Here is a 26,938-nt window from a genome sequence, read left to right as displayed (position 1 = left end):
TGACACCATCTCTTCATTTCACTTCAAGCACTTCCTCACTGTTCCAACCAAAAGTGGCACAAATCTCAGCTCCTTTTTGTAATGATTTCATCATTGCCACTGTCAACAGCAATTTAATAAACACCCAATTTAGGTAAGTACTGAACTGGATGCTGTAATAGCTACACACACAAAAAATGAACATGAACCAAACAGTCTTGAGGCACAAATTGACAGGAAGGCCTAATACATATTTATCTATTCACTGACTGATCCTGTATGATCTCCTAGGTCCCTCTGAACTCTAAATTTATAGAAATCTATTCTGAGAGCATTCAAATAAAATAATCTGTAGGGAGTAAAAAGGACTTCTGGCTTAGAGTCAAGGGGATCAAGACGATTAAGTGCTGCAGAATTCCGTAAAAATAAATAGTAAGTTCTCCAAAGCCTGTCCGACTTCATTTTCGAGCAAACGGGAATAATGAACTACTACTTGAGAGTTAAGAATCGCTGACTTGAAGTGAGCAAGTCCAGGTGTGGCTCTGGAAAGAAGCCACGTTACTATGGCAACTTCGAATCGCCATTTTAGGTCTTCTCGCGGCCTCCCGCCCTCGCGTCACTTCCGGTGTTACCTGTGTGGTTACAGGGAGTCGTAAACAAGGTGTGCAAACTTCTGGAGAGCTGTCGGGATGCTGCAGAGCGGGGCGGCTGGAGGCCGTGGCTGTGCTCTGTGCCCACTGCTGGGCGTCCTATTCTTCCAGGGTGAGTGAGTCGGCAGCGGGCTCGGTCGCACTTCCGGCCGGGGGCTTAGGGAAGATGGTCGCTTTTCCGGTTCCGGTGGGGGTCTCAGGAAAGACCCTACTGCGCTTCTGGGAAGGAAGGAAGCGGGAGGGCGTGGGGACAATGTTCTCTTCTCGTAGTCAACACCCACTGAGGGCCGTCGGTAGCCTGTCCGTACTTTCCTGAGCCCCTGGCAGCTCGATCACTGTGCGTTGTATTGTGGTGATGGCACGGCTAGATAGAATCACGGAGGGCACTGGGTTTGGGGACATCCGGTGTTGTCTTATGAGTTATCAGTGGTTGACTCGGCTGTGGTTTTGTGGGCCGTATATCCTGATTAGGAAAGGACAATTCTAGTCTTCAGGAGTTCCAGTAATTTTGTGAAAGAAAATGATGACTGTTGGTATTTTTTTTTTTTTTTGTAGGTGATTGTCAGGGCTTATGAAGTAAAACGTTTATGAGTCACAGAAAGGATGTGCTTTGATTGCATTGTAACAGAGATGCATGTGTTGAGGAAAAGAAACTGCTCTGGTATTTTAATAACAGTTTTTTTTTTTTTAATACAAGGAAGGGAATATCAATTCTGTTAAGATTTTAATCTATTAACCAATATCAGAAGTATAGTATTCACGCTATCACATAATGTTAAAATTTGGATAAGTTTTGCTTTCATGCAATTTTCAAGTTGCATAAATTTCAGTCAACCTAATTACCTTCATTTAGGGTGCAATTATTCCCTGGATTTGTGTGAGTGTGTGTGTGTGTCTTCCCCAGGAAATCATATGTTAGTAGAGCTAGCATAGGAGTGTATTGTTAACTTCATAAAATTTCCCTGTGGGTAATAGGAATTTCTGAAGGGGATCTTTGATATAAAGGCTTCAGGTGTGCTAAGTCTCAGCAGGTAGGGCTAGGGAGTTTTAATTTATTTGATGACTAGTATTTATGCTGCCAGCATACTCCCTGATCCCTCCCAGCTGCCTGTGTCATAACAGGTGTCCAGTTTTTCAGCTAAATTATTTTGCAATATACTATTTAGGCAGACCTCCTGTCACTCCAAATAATCCTAAATTCTTTTCCAATATACTGTTTAGGCTGACCTGCTGTCACTCCAAATCATCCTAGTTTCCTCTCTCTGTCTGTCTGCCTGTCTCTCTCACACACACACAGAAATGTTCAAATATTGTCCTACTGAAAAAAAATTCTAGAAATGGTGGGTGGTTTCACAAACTTGATGTCATTTCACATTGAAAACTGTCCATCAGTTCAGCAACCAAATAATTCAAATGTTGAAAGTTGAGTCTATGATCTGTATGTATTTGTTCATTTATCTTTTGCCTAAACCCCCCCCACCCCAAAACCCCAGCTTTATTGAGATATAGTTCACATGCCGAACAATTTACCCATTTAAAGTGTACCATTCAGGGAATTCCCTGGTGGTCCAGTGGTTAGGACTCCTTGCTTCCACTGCAGGGGGTCATGGTTTCGATCCCTGGTTGGGGAACTAAGATCCCTCATGATGCACAGCATGGCACGGCCAGAAAAAAAAGGCGTACCATTCAATAGTTTTTAGTATATTCACAGTTGTGCAATTATTATGACAATCAGTTTTAGAACATTTTCTTCATCCCAAAGAAACTCCATAGTCATTAACAGTCACTCCTCATTCTTCCCTCCCCCCCTGCCTCTGGCAAACACCAATTTACTTTCTATTGCTGTGGATTTGCCAATCTGCACATTTCATAGAAATGGAATTGTACAATATGTGTTCTTTTGTGACTAGCTTTTTTCGCTTAGTATGTTTTAAGGTTCATCCATCTTTGAGGGGGTCTTTTGTTTTGAGTCTCTTAGGTAATAAACTTTGGTTTCATACCAGTTTATTTGCCTTTCCTCTTCATATTTAGGACCTGTTAAATTATTAACTTGTTTGAATTCTTCCTAAGTTATAAGTATGGTCCTGCTATATCAGTTGTCTAAGTATGTAAAACCAGTAGATTAACAAGCCTAGGGCTCTTACACTTTTCTCTTTTCCACTTGAGTGTGCAGTTTTATGAATCAGTTTGACAGATTTGTATTTTGGAAAATTGGGTGTATAAAATTGGGAGTTTTTGTCATTTTTTCCATTTCTTCCATGTATAAAATTACTTATGGTTAAACGTGATTTTCTTGTTTTCCTCCCAGATTAAATTTCTTTTTAATTATTATAATTATTTCTATAGTTGGCTGTTTTTACCTGGCAAGAATGCTTTTTCCCTCTGGGGAAGAGATAAATATCCATTAGCACATTAGGCCTAGGGTGAAAGTTTCTGAATGAATGTAACATTGGATTGATATTTTTTTCTTCTTATTTTACTTTTTGAGTGGAAGAGGAAAATTATTTTATATCCATTGATTTTAGAATAATTGTAATTTCAGTAAAACAGAGAAAAGTGCTTATAAGTGTACAGCTTAATGAATTTTCAGAAACTGAACACCCCTGGGCAACCAGCACCCAAATCAGCATGTAGATTGTTACTGGCATTCCAGAAGCTTTCCCTGTGCCTCCTTTCAGGCATTCTTCCTTCTCCTCCAGGGGGAACCAATATCCTGATGTATAGATTAGTAGTGTAGATTTGTTTAGTTCATCCATGGATGTTATGGTTACTTTTCTGTAACTATATATTTAAGACCCGCTTATCCGGTGTTTAGATTATGTGAAGTGACTTTACATATTGATAGCTTTGTGGCAAAATTATGTTCATGAATATGGAGTTTATATATATTAAGAAGGAAGAAGCTGCTAGTAGGTAGTTTGATTAAAGGTGTACTTGCTGTAATTCAGTAACCAAAATTTGCTCAGAACTTGTAATTTTTATGCTTATTTTGTGACATTTTTTGTTTTATAAAAGGAAACTCTTGGTTTGGTTCAGTTGAATAAATATTACTGAGCATCCATAATGTGCTACGTTCTATTTCAATGAGCTTAGGGTCTATCGAAGAAGACAGACAAGTCAGCAGATAATTTTAAAATCTAGTGCTAAGAGAGAAATGCACTAGAAACCATGGCATCACAGAGGAAGTGCCCTTAATCTGCCAAGAGGATACAGGGAAGACTTCCTGGAGGTGTCTCCAAAGTTAAATCTGAAAGAAGGATAAGAGTTAGTTAGAGAAAGGGAATGAGGAAAATTCCAGACATAGAGAAGAGCATAAACAAGGCATAGAGGTAACTTTCCAAGAAAATTTTCTGAAACTTACTTTGATTAGATTAACTTAAATCCCGTGTTTACTCCAAATATATCTCTGTGGTCAGGAGAATGGTGTGCTGGAGCTACCTCCTACTGGCTCTCAAGAGCCAATCATGCACATGTCTTCCTAACTCAGCATTCAGAGACTTTTACCTTCATAGCTTGAAATTAGCCATGGTGGGAGTATTTGTACCACAGAAAATTTTGAAACCTACATATTTGGGTTTTCTATTTTTAGCTGTTCACCAGCACACCTCTGGATGTAATGATTAGTTTAGGCCAATCTGAGTTACCGTCCAGAGCTGGGAGGAGGGTCTCGTTATTCTTGGTTTGCTCCTCTCTCACCAGATCCATTCACTTCTCTTCTCCGTTTTGCCTCCTCCCTGGAAAGCTGACCTATAAACCACATCCTCCAGGCTCCCGTCCTCTGGGTTCCAGTTAGGTTTGGTCAGTGGGAGGCATTGGCAGGAGATTGGAGGGCAGGAGGAGAAAGACATTTTTCTTCCCTACTCCCTCCCTGTCATGATGCCATGGCTGATAGTGGCTATGATCCTCTGTGGCTACAGCTTCTGTCAAATGGCCCACAGATCCACCTCTTACCAGGCTTCAGTAACACCGTTTCCTCCCTTTGCCCCTTCAGGCGTGGAGTGGTAAAGGGTTGTGCCTTTGTTGGCTTCCTTGATGCTGAGAAAAAGTCCCTTTGAAAAGTGACCCACACGCTTTTCAAAGTTTTAGCTGATTTTGCCTTCTGTTTCCTGCCTGGACCCTGCCAGAGGCCTCTACCCCCAAGCTCATGGGCTATGTAGGAAAGGGTGGATATCTAAAGAAAATCTGGGTATTGTTAGGAAAGGAGATGAGGGGAATGGATATTGAGCTGGTAACAAGAGTTCACTACCTTCAGTTTGGGTTCCTGTGGTGGTGATAGTCAAGTGGGTATATCCAGTAATATTTGGACACTCAGAGGCAGGTCATGGCTAGCAACATAGTTTGGGGAATCATTAGCCTATTAGTGGTTGTGAAATCTATAAAAGTGGGTAGGATTGGCCAAAGAGAACATGTTGAAAGAAGGACCATGGGCTCAGGGTGGAACTCTGAGGAACACCAGTGTTTAAGGGATGGGTAGGAAAGGAGGAGCCTTAGAAAGAGATTTAATAGAAACTAGCAGAGATGTCGAGTGTGTGCGTGTGTGTGTATGTAACACAATCAGTGTGGAGAGTTGGTTGGAGGGAGACTAATGAGATTCTGATTTATAACTCTAATCCATAGTTCTTTTTTGCTCTAAAGCAGGGTTGGCAAACTTTTGTAAAGGGCCAGATAATATTTTAGGCTTTGTGGGTCACACAATCTCTGTTGCAAGTATTCAACTTTGCTGGAGTAGCACAAAAGGAGCCCTAGACAATACATAAATGAATAAAGTTGGCTGTGTTCTAATAAAACTTTATTTATAAAAAGACATTGTGGGCTAGATTTGGCCCATGGTCCATAGTTTGCCCATCCCTGCCCCAAACCAACTGCCCCCTTTACATTATCCCTTGGATATCTCAAAGGCACCTTAAACTTCTCCAAAATCAAGCTCATGTTCTCCCCTGCCAAGCCTGGTACTTTTCTAGTCTTTCCTGTGTCAGTGAATGGTATCACCAAGCCAGAAATACGGGAGTCATCCTCAATGCCTCTCTTTCCCAAACATTCCACATATGATCTAACACCAGTTCTTGCTGATTTTACCTTGTATTGTTGTCTTCCTAGTTCTCTCCATGTCCACTGCCACCAACTTAGTTCAATCTTTCCTTATTTCTCACTTGACTATTGTAGTAGCTTCCTAAGTAATCTCTTTATATATACTCTTAGTGCCTCCTAATCGTCTTCCCTAGAGTGAGGTTTTAAAAATGCAAACTTCTTCATGCCCCTTCTCACTCAGTCCCATACTTAAGTATTTTCCATAGCTTCCCATTACTCGAATAAGGACTCAAATCTCTAAGGTCCTGCCTGATCTAGTTTCTGCTTACCTCCTAGCCATGTCTCAGTCTTCTCTCTCATGCTCTTTGTGTTGCTACCATTCTGCCTTTCTTTCAGTTCCTTGACTGACTGTGCTCCTTCCTGACACAGGACCTTTGCATACGCAGTATCCTCTGCCCGGAATGTTCCCCCTCTCCTCACCTTGTTATCCTTGCTTCAGAACTCAACTCAAAAGTAACTTTTTTCAGGCAAGCTTTCATTAACCACTCCCTGCTCCCCTATCATAACTGCTACAGTTCTCATAACCACTCTGTCTTTTCTTCACAGTGCTTATCAGAGTTTGTAATTATACATTTGTCTTTATGACTGTTTGATTAGTGTATTGAACTTCTGCTGCATTTTAAGCTCCAAAACAGGGAGTGTATGTATTTTGCTCACATTTAATCCTGAACTTAGAGGGTGGCACAAAACAGACGCTCAATAAATCTTTGTTTGAAGAATGAGTGAATGAATGAGTGTATCATCCTGGAAGCCTTGAGACAGAGAAGGTCAAGGAGCAAACAGTTACTGCTGCAGAGGGATCCAGTAAAATCAGGAGAGAAAACTGCCTATTGGAGTTTTTGTCCCTTTGATTTTGCTGTTTTAAGACAATAATGCCTTTTACTAGAAGTGGTAGTGGAGTCCAAATTGTGCTGTAGGGGTCCAGAAGTGGATGGGAAGGGAGGAAAGGGAGACGTCAGATATAAACAACTCTTTCACAAACTTCGCTTAGGGTAGAGAGGGCAGTAGTTGGTAATGAGTAGGATTACAGGGTTAAGGAAAATTTGTTGTTGTTTTGTTTTATTGTTATATATTTGTTTTTACAGATGGGAGAGAATTCTGTGTATTTAGAGGCTGAGGGGAGAAAGCCCCTCTTGAAAGGGAAATGTTGAAGATAGTAGAGAGGGTTTTTTTTTTTTTCTTCTTTCTTCCTGGAGCAAGGCTTGGAAGGGAGGGATCCAGGCAGAGAAGAAGGGCTTGACCTTGCGTAGAAAAAGGGACACCACATCCTTTCAGATTGGAGGTAAGAATGGGTGCAGACGCAGGAAGATATGTGACTAAGCAGTTTGTATGGCTTCAAGTTCCTTGAAGAAGAGAGACATTTTCTTCTGAGAATGAGGGGTTTATAGGTTGCACAGAAGATAAAAGAGAATGGCAAAGTTTGAGGGGTCAGAAAGAGGAGATGACCAAGGCTGGTTAAAGAGTCATCATGCCTTATTAAGGACTTAGCTGTGGATGGAACTGATGAATTTCTTATGGTAACTATTGGTGCAGTGGTGTGATTTTTCTCCTTCAGCGCACACCAGCCATAGTCTAGAAGTGGTCATCTAGGGCTGAGCTTTTCCTGATTCTGTTTAATGGAAAGGTAGGTGTCTGGGGGATTTAAGAATGTTGAAAATACTGTAAGAATGGGGATATGAAGAGAGTGGGTGACTAATAAGCACACTTTGTTCCTACATGAGAACTTTTGGTGACCTGTCCACCTCTTTCTCTTGGTCTCTCTCTGCCTTCTCCCTTCCCTCTGACTTTTGCTCTTAAGGTACTTCCTTTAATTTAATGGAGGAAATCGTCTTTACAAATTGAGTGCAAGCAATGGTATATGTGCTTGAGTAGCATTATGTACTAAATGTTATGTGAAAATTGAAAAATAGTAACAAACTGCATCAGAGAATTTGGGAAGGCATCACAAGGGGGGTGATATTTGAGATGGGTTTTGAAGGGCGTGAGTATTGGGGATGTGGTTACCAGGCAGGATTGGTAGGGATGGGGAGAAACTTCCAGATAAAGACATATTCAAAGAAAGTCACAGTGGCATGAAGGACATAATAAATTTGGGAAATGGCAGGACATTCTGGGCATAGTGAAGGGGATGGGATGGGTAGGTGGGCAGAGTAGCAGAAGTTGGGGGCCAGATTGGCACTATTTAGATTTTATGTTATAGCCCAATAGAGAATTACTGAAGGTTTTTGAGTGTTTGTGGTGTTCATTTTAATGATAATAGTTAACATTTATTGAAAGTTTCAATTTCAGGTACTATGCTAAGCATTTTATGTGTTACCTTCTTTAATCTTATTAGATCCTCACAGTGACACAATGAAGTAGGTCTTTTAATTATTCCCACTTACCAAGTGAGGAAATTGAATCTTGAACAGGTTAGGTAACTATGATCAAGGTCTCACAGCCAGAAAGCAGCTGGGCTAGAACTCAAGTTCAGGTCTGTCTAATTCTAAATCTAAACTTTAAAGTTTCTTTGCTATACTTACGTTTTAAGATATATAAAGAGTATATAAAGGATATATATCCTGAGTATATAAAGGATATATAAAGAGTATGGGGAGTGTGAAGATTATCCATTCATTTCTGCCTTCCATTTTTTTTTTTTTTTTTGTCCTTTTTTGCGGTATGCGGGCCTCTCACTGTTGTGGCCTTTCCCGTTGCGGAGCACAGGCTCTGGACGCGCAGGCTCAGCGGCCATGGCTCACGGGCCCAGCCGCTCCGCGGCATGTGGGATCTTCCCGGACTAGGGCACGAACCCGTGTCCCCTGCATCGGCAGGCGGACTCCCAACCACTGCGCCACCAGGGAAGCCCTCTGCCTTCCATTTTTTTAGAGCTTTATCTTAAGTCATGAGTAAAGTGGGTCAGGAGTGAGGGCTTAGGAGAGAGTAGGGATTGAGGGATGAAGGCTTTCCAGGCAGAGGAACAGCATTTGCAAAGGCATAGGAGGAATAACAAGTTTAGCATGGCAAAGTCAGAGAGGATGTCTTGGATGAACCAAAGGTAGTCCTTATCTTTGGGATGGTCAGATTCTTAGTAGAGTTGTGAGCTCAGTCTTGGTCTCCTGCTTTTTTTTTTTTTTGGTCTCCTGCTTTTAAGAGGAATGTGAACAGACTGGATTGTCTAGAGAGGAGCAAGAAACATGATTCAAAGCAGCAGAGGTAAAGGCAGTGGAAATGATGATTCATAAGTATGTCTCTGACAGGAAAGTTTGAGAGACTAAGGACAGAACTAAAGAGGTGTCAGTAACGATGATGAAGCTATCTAACGTGCATTGAGCACTTACTCTGGGTTAGGTAGGCTTCTTAGTGTGGTACATGTTTTAATTCATTTATCCTTCACAGTGACCTTCTAAGGTAAGTGTTATTATTATCATTCCTACCAGGATGAGAAACTGAAGAAATCAAGTAAACCTACGAAGGCCACAGAGTCAGCAGGTGATAGGGCTGGGATTTGCATCCTTTCTCAACCAGAGGGACTGCTGTTTTCCAGGATGGTGTGTGGGTTTGCTCTCTTCTGAAACCTTGCTGCTCTGTTTGCCTTTGGCCTGCCAGGTGAATCATGGCTCATTGTAGTGGAGAAGGAAGCAGGAAAAACAAAGTGCTGGTGGCTTACTTTCCTAAAAAATGGCTCCCTAATGGAAGAGAAATTTCTACCACTGTTCTGTGAAAGCAGAGGGAATGGTCAGAAGAAAGTGCCAACTCTTTTGGGGGAGATGGGATGTCAAAGTTGGATATACGAGGGGACTTCCCTGGTGGCAAAGTGGTTAAGAATCCACCTGCCAATGCAGGCGACACGGGTTCGATCCCCGGTCTGGGAAGATCCCACATGCCGCAGAGCAACTAAGCCCGCAAGCCACAACTACTGAGCCTGCGCTCTAGAGCCTGCGAGCCACAAGTACTGAGCCCACGTGCTACAACTACTGAAGCCCACGTGCCTAGAGCCCGTGCTCCACAACAAGAGAAGCCACCGCAATGAGAAGCCCGTGCACCACAATGAAGAGTAGCCCCCACTGGCTGCAACTACAGAAAGCCCACGTGCAGCAACAAAGACCCAATGCAGCCAAAAATAAATAAATAAAATAAATAAATTTTTAAAAAGTTGGATATACGAAGTGGTTTTGGAAAGAGGAAGTCTCTAAAGAGTTTAAAAATGATATCTTTTTTTACATTTTAAAATGCATTAAATTGTAAATTTAATAAACTTTTTCCTCCCCATGATTTACTTTTAATGGATGAGTGATTCATTAACGAGCCTTAAGAAAGGGAAAAACAAAACAAAACTAGATAGAACCTTGGCGTAGATTTATAAAAATTATTTTTTCTTTGAAAAAAAATTCCTATTCTTGTTTTCTACTCTTATTTTGCTGGTGGTTGAGGCAGTGATAGCTTCAGGTTACAGTCGTGCTGTACTTGGGGTAAATCCCTCAGACCACAGCAACTGCCATATTCCTGGAGTATAAGTGTGTCAAGGGAGTGGGTGGTGTTGCCTTTTAGCCTTCTGTGCGCTGACCCGCTTGGCTGTAGTTAATTTATCCACAACTCTGTATTTGGAAAAAGTGCTGATGTGACCAGGTTTAAAATTTTTACCCAAACATTCATTCTATGATTTAATATCGTAAAATGACAAAAATAGCACCCTTGATTAATGCAGATATCTGCTCCTTATCCTTTTGGGTCGGCCTGAGAAGACATTTATTGCTACAGCTTTCTGATGAGAGCCCTAAAAGTGATAAATAGTGTTTCTAGGGCTTCCCTGGTGGCGCAATGATTAAGAATCCGCCTGCCAGTGCAGGGGACACGGGTTCGAGCCCTGGTCCGAGAAGATCCCACATGCTGTGGAGCAACTAAGCCCATGTGCCACAACTACTGAAGCCCTTGCACTCTAGAACCCTCGAGCCACAACTACTGAGCCCACGTGCCACAACTACTGAAGCCCGCGTGCCTAGAGCCTGTGCTCCGCAACAAGAGAAGCCACCACAGTGAGAAGCCCGCGCACCTGCTCGCTGCAACTAGAGAAAGCCTGCGCACAAAAACGAAGACCCAATGCAGCCAAAAATAAATAAATTAAAGAAAGAAATAAAAAAAATACGGTTTCTATATTGTTCACTCACGTCTATATATTCCACCCAGTGTACACATTTTAAATGTTTGGGCTTGCTTTGACTAGGTGTTTACATCGTCCTTTCCCTGGAGATTAAAGCAGATGCCCATGTCCGGGGTTATGTTGGAGAAAATATCAAGTTGAAATGCACCTTCAAGTCAACCTCATCTATCACTGACAAACTCACCATAGACTGGACATATCGACCTCCAAGCAGCAGTCGCACAGAATCAGTAAGTGTATAATTTTAAGGATATTTCTTTGAGCCTTCTGTGGTCAGCAGCTCTGGAATCCTTTTATTTTATGTCACAGGTACACCTTAAGCCTTCTCATCTTAAAATAGAAGATGAGCTTCTATTAAATGGAAGGAGATGAGCTTCTACCCTATATCACATTCATCTGGTCATATAGGGCTTTTTCTTCTTCTGTGTAAGAATCTTGCAAATAAGCTATAGGAAAAACAGTCAGAAACTCAGAGGAAATGTGGTTTAGTTTTGTTTCTCTTTTTTGTTTCTTTTTGCTTGGCTTCATAGCTTGAGTTTCAGATTTGTTGTACTAAAAAGGGTACCTCCAGGCTGTTGGACAGAGAAATTCTATAGGTCCCAGTCTTAGACATCGTTTTGCTCAAAGCTGCTCATTTCCTGTCATGTGAAGTTGTCTCAGTGGGTGTTTCTGTTTGTATATCGGTACTTGTAGATTTATCTTGGCACCTTCTCCCAGTGTATAAACATCTGCACTGATTTATACAGCTCCCTTTGAAGGAAATTATAGGGCACCTTATGTTGATGACAGATGCTGTTGATGACAGATGGTCTTGCAATATTAGAAGCAATATATTTTAATCACACAGATAAAACACATTTATGGCTCAAATCCCATTGCGGATGTCTAATTGAAGATGCAATGCTATTAAAAAACCCTTTTTCTGTACGCTTCCAGCAATATCCTAGGTCAGGATACTTTTTATCAAGAATGTGAATATCAGAGTGGCATGTAAGATTGTATTTTTGAAAGTATCCTTGATTTGTTTATCCTGTTTCCTTCATTAGAAGTACTTTCTCTTTGATTTTAATGTATAAGCTTTGGATTTTGTTTTAGGAACCATTATGGAATGCCATGTAGCATCTCTCAGTAACTACAGTAGGTGCTCCAGCTGTCCTAGTGAAGGTGGCTCCAGTGAGCTAGGCTGTATTTGTGGTCCCTTTTTCTCCCTTCCTTCCTTTCTTCCTTCCTCCTTCCCTCCCTCCCTCCCTCTTTCTCTTTCTTTCTTTCTTTCTTTCTTTCTTTCTTTCTTTCTTTCTTTCTTTCTTTCTTTCTTTCTTTCTTTCTTTCTTTCTTTCTCTCTCTTCCTTCCTTCCTTCCTTCCTTTCTCTCTCTCTCTCTCTCTCTTTCTTTCTTTTTTTTCTGAGGTAAACTTCTATTTCTTGCCTGACAGGACTTGCAGACCCATGCTCCTCCCAGCACCTTTCATCCTGCCCAGCAGCGGCAGCCTAGTCCAAAATGTGCCATGGCCAAAGGGGCTGGGGAGTCACTTCCCATTCCAGGCTGGAGGAGTGGGGGGCTTGGGGATACTCCCCCACAAACCTTTGCCAGCAAGAGGCCATGAGTCACCCCAACCCCAAATCCTGCATTCTGGTAGGAGGTGGCAGTGCCTCCTTCCAGCTCTCCAGGGCAGGACACAGACCCCCACCTCCAGTAACGGCAGTCCCCAACGCCGGCCTCTGCCCAGGTTACAACCCCAATCCCCAGCCCAGGGCAGCAGAGATCTCTCCTGCTCCTTGGTCCTCAGCGATGGATGGAGCCCTCCACACTAGTCAGAACAGAGGCAAAGACAGAAGCAGCGGCAGTGGCGGGGAAGGAGCAGGCACCGAGACTGGTGGCACTGGGGCCCAGGGCTCTCCCGAAGTCAGGGCAAGCTGTCTGTCCAGGCAGCTCTGGGGCTAGACACTAGGTGGGCGTAGTCGGCTGTGATACGGGTGCTTGGACACCTTTCTGTCCTGATGCTATAGCTGATACTTGTCTTTGGCTGCTGCCCGCTCCTTGGCATCAAAATACCAGACAATGATGGCGTACCTGGTGGCATGGGCTGGTTTCACCTCATGGGGGTTCCGCCGATCAGACCAGAAAATGAGCAGCCGGTCAAAGAGTGGCTCAATGTTGGCTACCACAGGACGGCCCTCAGGGAACATCTGCAGCAGGCCGCCATGCACCTTGACGTCCCAGTTCTGATTCAGGTAATAGATGCAGGTGATGCAGCACCCATCGCCATACGGATTGTCAACGTGTCTCACGTACCCCAGCCCGTTACCTGGGTAACACGCCACATGGTCTTGGTGCGCCCATTGATGACGTAGCTGCCCAGCCTCCCAGCACAGTGGCGGATTACAGCATCCACGTGGGCCATGAGGGCACCGATGCTTCGGCAGCCTGGCTCATGGCCTTCCACCCAGGCGATCTGCTCCCCACGGATGCTGCGTGGCAGGATAGCCTGCTGGCTCATCACGAAGGCGCCCGCCCCGCTTCAGGGCCTCCACCTCTGCCAGCACTCGGTCACCCAGTGCCGCCCCCAGGAAGCTGTCCTTGACGCAGATGCCATAGTACCGCATGCAGGGCACAATATAGCCCAGGGCCAGGCGCTCAGGTGCAGCGGGCAACACCACCTCCCTCAGCCCGGCGCTGGCCTCACCGCTGCCACTGCTGCAGCCCTCCCCCTCTGCCTCACCTCCCGGTTCTCCTGCCCGGCCCAGGGCCGCTTGCTGGGGGCGGGGGCATCCCCACCATCCTCTGCCCATTTCCGTTTGGGGGCCTCGGCCGGGCGCCCTAGGCTGCCAGGCGCTGGCACCCCTTGGTGACCAGTGCCCCATCACCGTCACTCCGCAGCGGCCGCAGCTCGCCGCCATCCTGCCCACCGAAGCCCTCCCGCAGGGGGCTGGCTGTGGTGGAAGTAGCTGTGGCTCTGGGGGTCCCACTCCCCGCCGAGGCCTCACCAGACGCTCCCGGACGGTGGTAGGAGGACAGCAAGGGACAGGGCACGTAACTCTCCACCCCCATCCTGGCCCTGCTAGGCTCCAAGGGCTCTGACACCGAACCCGGCAACTGAGGGAGAGCCTGACTCAGGGGCTGCGGCTGGCGCGGGCTGTCCACGACAGCAGTGTCTTCATCCCCCGGGGCGTGGAGGGCGCGGCCCAGGCCCCTGCTGCCTCCCTCCTCCTCCTTCTCCTCCTCCTCCACTTGATGCAGCCGAGCGCCGGGGCGCTGGGCCTGGCGTGGGGCAGGATGACGCAGGACAGGTGGCAGAGGCCTTTCTCGTGCCCTGGGGCTGCTTGCTGGTCCCCAAGTCCTCTGCTGTCCCTAGGGGCTTGGGAAAGGACCTGTCACGGTGGCGAGGTTTTTACTCCCGCCTCGGCGCCGCCGTTTGTGCCAACCGCCCTGCGCAGCACAGCATGCCATTCCCCGCCCCACCACCTGCGACGCTCTGCCTTCCTCCCTCCCTCCCTCCCTCCCTCCCTTCCTTCCTTCCTCCCTCCCTCCCTCCCTCCCTCCCTCCCTCCTTCCCTCCCTTCCTTCCTTCCTTCCTTCCTCCCGCCCTCTCTCCCTCCCTCCCTCCCGCCCTTCCTTTCTTTCTTTCAACTTAAAAAAAAATTTATATTGAAGCATAGTTGATTAACAATGTTGTGTTAGTTTCTGGTCCTTTTTTCTTTAGACTTAAAATAGGTCACTTTATTTTGAGTGGTCAGGAAACTATGGCTGGCTTCATATGGCTCTTCCTCCTTGGCCAAAAGTAGGACAGTACAAACAGTGGGGATCTTCCTGGGGCAGAAGCCTTAAATGCAAACAGCAGTTCTCGTATGGCGCTGTTCTCTGTGAGGCTAGTCGGGAAATCAGCAAACTCATCCAAGTTGGAATTAGTGGACCCTTAAAGTTGCATAACACTATGTTGCAGTTACATGATCAGTCAGGATTCTGTCAAACTAATCAGTTAGCAGGATTTGAGTATCACTAGTTTAACTTGAAACTCACAGGTCGGATTAATCTTGCAGATTCACAGCAGGCTTTGTTTTGTCAATAAGGAGTTTCAAACCCTTTTTTACTGATGCTGATAATCAGAGATAGGTATTCTTTAGCTCCCTCTTTGGAACATTCTACACATTTTATTATTTACTAATATCTGTATTTCCCACTAGATGGTAAATTCCGTGAGAGCAGGGACTGTGCCTGATTGGCTCCCACTGTATCATTTTGCTTAATACAGTGCCTAAGGGCACATAGTAGGTGTGCAGTAAATATTTGTTGAATGAATGCATGAACAAATGAACCAAGAAGTGATTCAGCATCTTCTCTGGGAAGTTGCTTTTCAAAATTGGGCAATTCGGTGTTCGTAAGTGCCTGGGTTCTTAAGTGGGGAGGTACCAAGTAAGAAAAGAACTAGGAAAGGCTTGAATCTTGCATAAGAGAGAGAGAAAGATCATATTGTATTGTAGTGCTTGCCCAGCCTACCACCAAATATAATTAGGTGTTTTTGGTGATGAAATATATGATTACCAATCTGAAGTAGCATTGTTTTAATTCAATGTATATTCATCGAATGCCAATCATGCATCTGACTTGAGGTTTTTATTAATTGCCAAGATAGATAACTTGAGAGAGGCTTATGTTACAGCCTCCTGGTGATTTTGAGAATAAACAAAAATCTCCCCTTTCCCACTTATTAGCTGTGTGCCTTCGAGTAACTCATTTAATTTCTTGTTTTTGTCCTTGTTTCCCTTTCTGCCTGCTCCATGTGTAGTTCAGTGTTGTTGTGAAGCTCAAATGAGTAAACGTATGGAAGTAGTTTGCACACTATAAAGTACCATATGACTTAGATGCCGCTTTAGCGTAGGGTTTCTCAGCTTTGGCACTGCTGGCATTTTGATACAGATAATTCTTTTTTGTGGGGGCTGTCCTCTGCTTTGTAGGATTTTCAGCAATATCCCTGGCCTCTACCCACTAGAAGCCAGTAGCACTCCTCCCCGTTGAGACAACCAAAATTATCTCCAGATATTACCAAGTGTCTTGAGGGCAAAATTGCCCCTGGTTGAGAACTGCTACTTTAGGACTTGGGGGAGAATTTAAAAGGGGTTCAAGAATTAGGATCCCTGGATTCTTTCGTCAGGCCTTTTTTTGGACAAGTTTTATTAGCCTGTCTTTTAATCTATAGGATGGAAGTGAACAAAACATAAAAAAAAATTGTCCAACTGGGAAAACCCACTACACATTTGTATTTTATTTTGGACCCACTTAGCTTTACGTTTTCATTGCATTTTCCAAATTAACGTTTTTCTCATGGTGTTGCTTTCTTAGATTTTTCATTATCAGTCTTTCCAGTACCCAACCACAGTGGGCACGTTTCGGAATCGAATTTCCTGGGTTGGAGATGTGTACAACGGGGATGCGTCCATAAGCATAATCAACCCTACCATAAAGGACAATGGGACCTTCAGCTGTGCTGTGAAGAATCCCCCGGATGTGTACCATAATATTCCAGGGACAGAGCTAACCGTCACAGAAAGGGGTAAGCTAACTGCCACCGACCTTCTTCTGTAGTGAGTGCTCTGTGACTACTGTAGTGGTTTGTGGGGAGATCAGTGAGAAGCAAAACTACCTATCTCCATAAGCCAGTTGGTCACTGGGACATTCTGCCATTTTGAATTGTCTGAGGATGAGTTTTTTTACCTTTATTTTTCAAACTGACTTTTTTTTTCAAATATTGTCATAGTTTCTCCATTATCCTTTTCAAATTTTAATTTCAGGTGACCAGAGGTCTTGTGGAATGTATGGCAAACCCCTGAATAAATGGAGGGTTGTTGTCTGTGTGAAATAGAAGTCATTCTGGTTTCCCTAATGTGTTCATACCCTCAGTTATGAGACTGTGTTCTTGCCTGTTTCTTGAAAGGGTACCTCCTCTAAAGACGGAGGCAGCACATTTCTTTTATGTTGCAAAGAGCAACTGTTTCCTTTTAGTGTGAAACATGAGGAGAGTGGGTTAAGGGTTGACCTTTTTTTCTACACTATTCCCTGGTGACTGTTGAGTGGTCATTCTAGTCCTTATTTGAATTTGAACCAAAGATTTAGAGATTCAGAAATGACAAGGTATCTATGGTTCATTATAGATACCTTGTCATTTCTCAAATCTTTCTGTATGTCTCTCTCTCTCCCTCCCCTTCCTCTTTCTTTTTTCTTTATTTTTTTAAGGCAACTCGTAGGTTTCAAAGACATAGGAACGTTCATACTGCTGGTAGAGGTAGAAACTGGTATCGTTTTTCTGGAAGACAGTTTGGTAGTATAAATCAGATGCCTTAAAATTATATACCCTTTGATCCAGTAATTCCATTTTAAAATTTATTTTAAAAAATAGAGCTAAATATTTATATACAAGGATGATCATCATTATATAACTCATAGATTCAAAGAATTGGAAATAATTTGAATATCTAGCAATAGAAGATCGATTCAATAAATTATTTAATATGGTAGAATACTATGCAGCTATTAAAAAAATCACACCTGGAAGGAATACTTATGGAAAATATTTATAATATAGTATATAAAAAAGAGGCTAGAAATAGTATGTAAACTATGATCAATACTTCTGAACATGTACTCTCCTCCCTATATTCAGACTCATACCCACATACTCCTAGAAAGAAGATTGAACGGGTAGATATTGACATATTGATCCTAGGGAGTGGGATTATGGGTAAATTTTAATTCTTCTTTGTCCTTTTGTGTATTTTCTACTGTTTCTACAATGAATTTATGCCCTTTGTAAGCAGAAGAAATACAAGAGCAAATGTAAGACTATCTCATGTCAAAGGAAGCACTTTGCATGTCCCTCTCTGACCTCTTTTTCCTCCTCCAGGTTTTGGCATGATGCTGTCCTCCGTGGCCCTTCTTTCCATTCTTGTCTTCATTCCCTCAGCTGTGGTGGGTGTGCTGCTGCTGGTGAGAATGGGGAGGAAGTCTGCGGGGCTGAAGAAGAGGAGCAAGTCTGGCTCTAAGAAGTCATCTATTGAGGTTTCAGCTGAGTAAGTCCAGCTGCAGTCCTGAGCAGTCAACCCTCTTCAGAGACCTGGCTTGTGGACAGTACCCAGGCTTCTGCATCATGCCTTCCTTTCTTCCAGGCTGAATTTAGTTCTGCTGAAAGGGAAATGTGTGGATGTTAATTTGGAGAGAGAGATGGAGGGATTGATAGCATAGTCCTAGTCTCTCTTTTTTTTTTTTTTTGAAATGAGATTGTGTAGTGCTGTGGTTCTGAATATAAATTCTGAAGTGAATCTCTCATTCCTTCAAAATGGACAGGAAATTCCAAAAAGTCAGTTATTTTCCCCTTTTCCTTGTTTTGGCACTGAGCTGATGTCTCCTGACAGAAGTGCCTGAGCAGTGAGAGAGGCTTTAGAACAGCCAGGGAGAGCAAAACAGTTTAAATAAGTGAGAACTACTCTTGGTCAGCGGATGCTCGGAAGGGGCTAATTTGATTCTGGTTATCAAAAGCATTTGCCAGTGAGCAGGTGTGATCCAGTATTTTCCCTAAGAACAAATCCACCAAAAAAAAGGTAACAGAAGTCTACATAAAACCCTGTTGATTCTCCATTATCTATAGCAGGGGCTCTTAACCTGGGGAGAGAAGTCTTACTTTGAGAGAGTCTAAAATCTTCTTTCTGTGTGTGTGTGCATGTGTGTGTGTGTGCACATTTATTTAATGGGAGTAACAGTGCCCTTTACAAGGAATCTGTGGCCCCACAAAAAGGCAAAGAACTCTTGGTAAAAATACTAAAACGTCTATTTCGAAGCATGGTCTAACAAGATCCTTTATGATCTAACCCTAAGTCGCATTGTTTCTTGCCATTTCTTCTCATTTGCTCCACATTCCAACTACAGTGAGCCGTTTCCTTCTCCAAACATACTATACTCATTTAGACCTTTTTAAAAATTTTCAACATGCTTTCCTCTTACCTAGAATCCCCTCCCTCCTTCCCTTGTTTGCCTGGAAAACTCTTCCTTATCTTCTAAGACCCTGATGAAATGTCTGCTTCTCAAGAGTTTCCCTGACTCTTTCAGGGAAAACTGGTCACTCCCCCCTTTTTGCTGCCGCAGTGGTTTGACCTTAACTCTATGAAAACATTTACCACATTGTATTCTAACAAAATGAGCTCAGGGGACCATGTTTTATTTATGTCTTTAACCCCAGCCCAGCACAATGCCTCTGTCATGGTTGGTGCTCAGTGCATTTCTAAATGAATGATTGTGACTGGCTCCTATTTATTGAGCACTTACTATGTGCCAAGCACTGTGGTACCTGTTTTACATGTACTTATTTTGCATTTACTCCTAACCATTACCCTTTAAGTGTAGCTGGTAATGTCTGCATTTTGTAGATGAGGAAATAGGTTCCTGGAGCTTAAGTCATTTTCCCAGTCATCCTGCTAGTAAGTGGCAGAACTGAAATTTAAAAACAGACCTGTCTAACTTAAACACTTGTCCTCTTAACTGCTCTACCATACTGAGGATAGTGATTGTTCACATTTGGTTTGTCCTCTTTCTACAGCAGTGACCAGGAGAAGGATGACTGCATGGGCAAGCTTTGTGTCCGTTGTGCCGAGTGCCTGGTAAGTCCATGCCATTTCTTCTGTTCACTGTTCATGCTTCATTTTCCTGCTTAATTAATGGAATCCTTCACCCTCAGAGGCAGCAGAGGATATGCAAATAGGTCTGAAGCAAAGTATGAACCAAGGTCTTTCCCCAAAGCATTTTGGTCTCAGGGGACCCCCACCAATTCTAAGCATTATTTTATTTTCTGTCTTATGGGCAGAGAGTGGTGTCCTTAGGTTAGGGAAGGGGATTGCGTAGGCAGCCTCTGCTGACAGACAGGGAACATCCTGAAAGAGGAGTGTCCTATGCTGCTGAGGTCATACTAGGAGACCTGGCTGGACTGGCTGAACCTAAAACCCTGAATTGAACTTTTCTTCTGAGCCTCAGTTTTCCCCAGTGATATAAACTTTTAGGTGACTCGATGGCATTTGTCAATAAGACATACCCATGTTGCAAGGCTTGAGTTTTGATTTACATTTCAGAAAACTGTCATCCCTCCCCCTTTGGGTGCTTGCTGTGACTGGTAGGCTTGTGTGCTGTTCCAGGATCCTAGGAGGGAGAGAGACTCTCTGATGTGGTACTGTTGGAAACAGGTCAAAAGCAACTCATGATCTAATACAAAGCATACCTGTCATGTCAGGGTTGAAACTTGAGCCTTCTTTGTACTTACTGCCAAATTCAGCACTTGGCCGGATGACTGCAGCCCAATTACTCACCACAGTGTTCTTTTTCTCTTTCTCTCACGTACTTGAGTATTATAGGTAAGATGAGAGAAAGGTGGATAGGATCTAATTCCAACCCTTTGGGATTTGAATATTTTTAATAACAAAAAATAAGCTAATGTCCTGAAACTAATACAACATTATTAATCAACTATACTCCAATATAAAGTAAAAATTAAAAAACAAAGAAAAAAGAATCACTTTGCTGTACACCTGAAACTAACGCAACGTTGTTAATCAACTATACTCCAATATAAAATAAAAATTTAAAAAAGTAAATAAAAAACTAAATAAGCTAATGTTCATAAGATTATTGTCCACATTTCAGATATTGATTTGTTCAACAGTTATTCTTCGAGCATGTATCTGACATGCCCCAGCTGTGATTTTAGGTACTTTGAAAACAGCAGTGAACAAAACTGACAAAAATCCCTGCCCTCAGAAGAAATTACATTCTTTCCATTCCTGGAAAACTCGTGGTCTGAGACACAGTTGAAATGTTACCTTCTCTTAAATTGGGTACAAACAATAACAAACTAAATCTTTTAAAAATTAGTAAAATATATAGTATGTCAGATTGTGCTTAATGCTGTAGAGAAAAAATAAAATAGGAAAGGGAGATGGAATGGCTGGATAAGGGAGTATGATACCAAATAGGATGGTTGGGGGAGTTCCCTGGAGGTCCAGTGGTTAGGACTCTGTGCTTTCGCTGCCGGAGCCCGGGTTCAATCCCTGGTCCGGAAACTAAGATCCTGCAAGCCACAAGGTGTGACCTAAATAAATAAATAAATAGGATGGTTGGGGACGCCCTCACTGAAATGATATTTGAACAAACACCTAAAAGTAGAAGCAAGCAACTTGGCTATCATGGAGGAACATTTCAGGCAGAGGAAGTGGTTGGTGCAAAGTCTCTGGGGAGAGGCCATGATTGGCATGTTCTGGGAGCAGCACAGAGGCCAGTGTGGCAGGAATCAAGTGAGCAAGGCAAAGAATAGTATTTCTTCAGAGAGATAATGTCTTATCTTATAGAACATTATAGTGAGTGTAATCACCTAGAATTTTATTCTTTTTTAAAAATAAATTTACTTTTTTTTATTTTTGGCTGCGTTGGGTCTTTGTTGCTGCGCATGGGCTTTCTCTGGCTGAGGCGAGCGGGCTCTCCTCTTCGTTGCGGTGCACAGGCTTCTCATTGCGGTGGCTTCTCTTGTTGTGGAGCACAGCTCTAGGCGCACGGGCTTCAGTAGTTGTGGCACGCGGGTTCAGTAGTTGTGGCTCACAAGCTCTAGAGCACAGGCTCAGTAGTTGTGGCACACGGGCTTAGTTGCTCCACGGCATGTGGGATCTTCCCGGACCAGGGCTCAAATCCATGTCCCCTGCCTTGGCAGGCAGATTCTTAACCGTTGCGCCACGAGGGAAGCCCTAGAATTTTATTCTTAATGAAACAGAATCCACTGGAAGTTTTTGAGAAGAGAACACTTTGAACCGATGTATGTTTTAAAAGGATAATTCTGGCTTCTCTGTTGAAAACAGGTGATGAGGGACCATGACAGAAACAGAGTGCAATTAAGAGACTTTAGCAATAATGCAAGTAAGGGAAGAGGGTGATGATTTGGACCGTGGTGGTGGTGGTGGAGGTGGTGAGAAGTAGTTGTTTTCTGGTTATAGTTTGTAGGTAAAGCCAGAAGGACTTCTTGACGAGTTGCATGTGTGTGTGTGAAAGAATGAGAGGAGTTAAGGATAAATCCAAGGTTCTTGACTTGAGCAACTAGTAGAACAGAGTTGCCATTTTCTAATATGTACAAGCCTGTGGGTGGAACAAGCTTTAAGGGAGCTGAGTTTGGATATATGTAATTTGAAATACTTATTAAACATTCAAGTGGAGATGTGGAGTAAGCAATTGGTTATATGGGTGTGGAGTTCAGAAGAGAGGTCTAGAATGGAGATATAAATTTAGGAGTTATTCATATATAGAGACTGGTAGAGATATTTCCACCAGGGAAATGAGAGTAGTTAGAGAGGAACTCAAAGGACTGAGCCCTGGAGCTCTCCAAGGTTTATAGATGGGGGAGATGAGGAGAAATTATCAAAGGAGGCTGAGAAGGAATGTCCAGTGCGGTGGGAGGAAAACCTGGAGAGCTCTGTATCCTGGGAGCCAAATGAAGAAAGCGTTTCAAGGAAAAGAAAGTGATTAACTGTGTCAATTGTTCCTGAGTCAGGTCAAGTAAAATGAGAACTGAGACTTGATTACTGGATGATCTGGTAATGTGGAAGTCATTGGTGGCCTTGGCAAAAGCAGCTTCAGTGGAATAGTGGGGATGAAAGCCTGACTGAGGTAGGGTCAAGAAAGAATACAAAGAGATGTTTTGGTGAGAGTGGGTATAAATGACACTTTCAAGGAGTTTTGCTGTGGAGGGATGCAGAGAAATAGGGCAGTAGGTAGAGAGAGGTGTGTGTCAAGGGTTGCTCTTCTTTTTACAATGGGAGAAATTACAGTACATTTGTATGCTGATGGGAATGAGCCAGTAGAAAGTGAAAATTTGATGTTACAGGAGAGGGGGGAGGATTGCTGGAGTGACTTCAGGATCTAGTGCACCAGTGGAGATGTTGGCCTTAGATAAAAGCAGCGAGAATGTATCCATACGAAGAGTAAGGAAGGCCAAGTAGGTGGGCCCAGATGCAGGTGGGTGGGTAAATATGATGGGAGCTTGTGGAAGTTCCCTACTGACTGTTTCTCTGTTCCCAATGATGGGAGAAAATAAGGTCATCAGCTGAGAATGAAGTGAGCTGAATGTGTTGGAGGTTTGGAGAAAGAGGGAAAGATATGAAAATAGTCATCTAGGAGAATAGGAGAATGAGTGGACTAGAGAAATGGGGTATGCCAGGTAGTACTAATGGCCTACTCGAGCTTAGAAATAATGAATACAAGTTTGAACAATAAAAATAAGAATAAGAATAATAGTGATAGTAGTTCATCATGAATGAGTGCTTACAAATTGCCAGGCACAGTGATGGGAACTGAGGTTTAAAGAAGTTAAATAACTTTACTCAAGGTCACATAGCCAGCAAGGGGTGGAGCTGGGATTGGAACCCAGAGGTAGACTGACTCCTAGCCTAAACTCCTAGCTACAGTCTTGCACATTTTGCTACAGACAGGCATGTTTTCATGTGTGTTGAGGTTTTAAAAAATAGTCACCCAGGAAAAGGGAACCCTTAGGGTTTCAAAGCAGAAATTAGCCCAATAGATACCAATTATAATGAGGTCCTGTGATGCTTCTTGGGAATTTAGGTGGGTTGAGTCAGTGCCATTTCACTGTTGATGTCTCCCCTAGCCAAGTTCCATTTGGGGGACCCTAACGTGTGGTCTTTGCCTGAATTCTGACTGTGGCATTGTGCTTCATATACACACCACAACTACTGTTCTTTCCCCTCCAGGATTCAGACTATGAAGAGACTTACTGATGAAAGTCTGCATGATAGAAGAAGAGTCACCTAATAACAGAAAATATCCCATTCCACTGTCAGCTAAAGCCTCCCAGAGAAGTGGAGCTGGCTTGGACAGTAGTGATGGAGAATTCTGGAAGCCATCAGTGAAGACTTTAGGAGCCATTTATTTATTGAAGAAATGTTCTTTTTGTATTTATAAACTGTTCAAAAACTCTCAGAAGAAACTTATAACTACCCCTTTAAATAACTTATACTCTAATTGAATGAAGGAATTCTTTTCCTAAATAGAAAGATACTTTTTGTTTTGCCTTTGCTCTTGAATGTATTACATGTTTTCTTCCAATTTTTTGAGGGAGAATCCTAGATGTTGGCCATACTGCTGATGCCAAAATGTGTACATATATTTAATGAAATGGAGCTTTGAGCTTCCTGATGTGCTCCCAGGCAAAATGTTTGTCTGGGATAGCTATTCTTTATTTTTTGCTCCATGAACATTTTCAGCTGTGAGTTAGCATACAGCATATACTCGTTGGTTTAATGATCTCATCATCAATTGTGTTTGGGAGGCTTGGAGTGCATAACCTCAGTTTTTTTTTTAGAGTTGGTAGGCTCGGGAGTCAGTGGTTTACTTTGACTGGGTTTTTAAAGTGTTAAAGTGCATTCAGTTTACAATTAAGGAAAGAAATGATGAGATAGAGGGATTCCTTTCTTTTGTCTTACTAGGTGCAATTTGTTATTTTACTTTCTGACAGCTGACTGATTTATGATTTCCTTCTTGACTTTTCAGATCAGAGGCAAGAAAAACTCTTCAAAAGGTTTTAGTGGGGCTAAGTGGACTATTTTACCAGTAATTTGCAATGAAATCATCTTTTAACCTACGCTGTTCTTCAAAAGTTGTTTGATTTCTAAAATGCGGAAAATATGAGCAAACTAATGTATTTACAAACCGTTTTTGCATAATATTTGAGATAAGGAAGTGAGGGTGTGAATAACCTATACTTCCTCCTTCTGTTCTCCTGATACCTTCTATGAGCTTCCTCCATTCTACTGCAGCAACATATTTCAAATTTTAATTTACATGGGATTTTCTAGAAGCCATTAAGAAATATGTATGAGCAACAACTACTGAGCTTATGTGCCACAACTACTGAGCCTGCACGCCTAGAGCCCGTGCTCCACAATAAGAGAAGCCACCATATTGAGAAGCCTGCGCACTGCAACGAAGAGCAGCCCCCACTCGCTGCAACTAGAGAAAGCCCAGCAACGAAGACCCGACGCAGCCAAAAATAAAAATAAATTAAAAGAAAATGTATGACATATCAGGAAGGGTTGACTGTGCAGTCCTCTGTAATAGAGGGATGGAGTTCACTTCTTAATTATGAGAGACAAAAATTATCCTCTCTTCCCATCTTTGATTTTTTAACAAGGTAGCCCGTTTCCATGATTTTTTGCTAGGTGGCTCAGGAGGTTTCCATATTATAGCATAATATACTGTATGCTGTGCAAAAATCACTTTTATATTTTTTTGCTAAGACCTATTTTTAAAAATTTGGGTTATTAGTTCTCATAGATTTGGCCTGGCCTCTTTTGTTAATCTAGTCCATCGATTAGAGAGTCTGATTAGTTAATAGATGTTATGATTTACCTCTGGTCATATAAAGAAGAAGAGGCAAAGGCGAGATTGGCAGTCTACATTTCCAGTGGTTAAATCTCACAGTCTTGGGCTACTTGTTAAGTATGTGGATGTCTAGGGCCAATCTAGTGAGACAATCTGACACCTCAACACAGAGAGGAAAACAATTTGAGTAATGAAAGTAAATAATTTGGGCTCTAAGACATTTGAAGATAGAGATCTAGCTGTGAGGTAGAATTTTTGTGGGTCCTCATTTCTTTGAGAAAGAGATGATGTTATAGGAACCCAGGTAAAGTCACATCCCATTGAATAAAGAACGAGTTTTGGCTGAGTTTTCTTGTAATTTCTTTTCAGGCATGTGATGAGGATTAATACAGTGGGATATGTTTATCACAGTCTTAGGGCTGCTCTCAGTTTCCTTCTTCAGTCCTTATATTGAGGTCTGGGTTACAGCCTTTTTTCTTCAAAGGAGCACAAAGCAGTGTTGGGACACATGCATTTTAAGGATGGAAGGAAGATCAAGCTTTTTCTTTTTTTAACTTACTGTTTTAATATCTTCTAATATCTTTAATATCTTCTGTTTAATATCTTCTATTTTTCTTTTTGCTGCTCCATGAGTTCTTATCACATTGTATGGAGACCAGCCTTGTCTAGAAAGGGAATTGAATTCTGAAAGCTTCAGAGAGGCTTAAAAGCCTTTCAGAATTTTTCTTTGCCTGCTGAAGTCTTTACTTGTGGTTACATTACTTTATGAGTTTTGTCCATTGAACTCTTAATTCTGTTACCAAATGTGAACTTATAAAATGCTTTGTGTTTCCCATGTGGCCTGTTAACCTCAAGCTTCTTGGGGGCACATTCTCTGCAGCTCTCAAACTGGACTCTGGTGCTTCATGAGGGGATGTTGCACGTCCTTGTTTAGAAAAAATTCTGGCGGCCAAATCCTGAATCTGAATATTCTTGTGTGTCACTTAGTTATGGTTCCAAAGGGGACCTGTAAGAAGACTAGTAGGGCATGGACCAACACTCTCATTTAATTGCGCAATTTAGAACTTTGCTGCAAGACGAGGCAGCTCCAACCCTTTGACTCCAGTGTTGGACTGTTAACTGCTGCATTTCACTGTGTTTTTTGTTTGTTTGTTTTTGTAGGAGGGTATGCACTATTGGGTCATGCACACAGACGTGTAACTCTTGAGATCTTTACCACGTCATAGTTAATAAACTTCTTTGCACTTTCTGGCTACTTTTTGGTGTATATCTACATATTAGATGAGAGCTGTCCTGTGAAAGAGAAGGGGGGTGGTTTGTGGTTTTCAGCATCAAGTAACCATTCATGACTGAGCCGTACCCCAGCAAGAATCTGCATAGATTCCAAGGGGTGCTGCAGCCAGCTCACACCGTAAGAGCTGATTGTTAAATTTTTAGGAATTTTGCAGGCCAATTGTTAAAGTGTTGGTAGCTTGAAATAGGCCATGGTGGGGGTATTTACTCAATTGCTGGCTTATCAGCACACCAGTTTTCAAGAACCATGTAGCATAGCCCTGGTAAAGAGCAAGCATTCAACAGCTTTTCAAATGATACAGGACAAGTTCCAAAAAACAAGTATGCCCACGTGTGAGGCAAGCCAGTGCAGGCAAGGTTGAAGGAGCGTACACTGAGA

At 42.7% G+C, this 26,938-nt stretch overlaps 1 protein-coding gene and 1 pseudogene across 1 annotated transcript; one reads left to right on the top strand and one right to left on the bottom strand.

Moving 5' to 3' along the window:
* MPZL3 (myelin protein zero like 3) lies at positions 1-26,521 on the top strand. The gene is made up of 7 exons (XM_067751179.1): positions 1-133; positions 626-741; positions 10,921-11,087; positions 16,195-16,405; positions 17,753-17,918; positions 19,439-19,499; positions 23,637-26,521. The coding sequence occupies exons 2-7, from the start codon at positions 669-671 to the stop codon at positions 23,661-23,663; spliced, it is 705 nt and encodes a 234-aa protein (XP_067607280.1). The 5' UTR covers positions 1-133; positions 626-668; the 3' UTR covers positions 23,664-26,521.
* On the bottom strand, positions 8,794-15,761 carry LOC137230589 (prolyl hydroxylase EGLN2 pseudogene; annotated as a pseudogene).
* Positions 26,522-26,938: the final 417 nt, after the last annotated feature.

This window comes from Pseudorca crassidens, chromosome 9 (assembly GCF_039906515.1).
Source record: "Pseudorca crassidens isolate mPseCra1 chromosome 9, mPseCra1.hap1, whole genome shotgun sequence".
NCBI classification, from domain to species: domain Eukaryota; kingdom Metazoa; phylum Chordata; class Mammalia; order Artiodactyla; family Delphinidae; genus Pseudorca; species Pseudorca crassidens.
The sequence above is the reverse complement of the archived record's forward strand: the minus strand, read 5'-3'. Positions and strand labels throughout refer to the sequence as shown.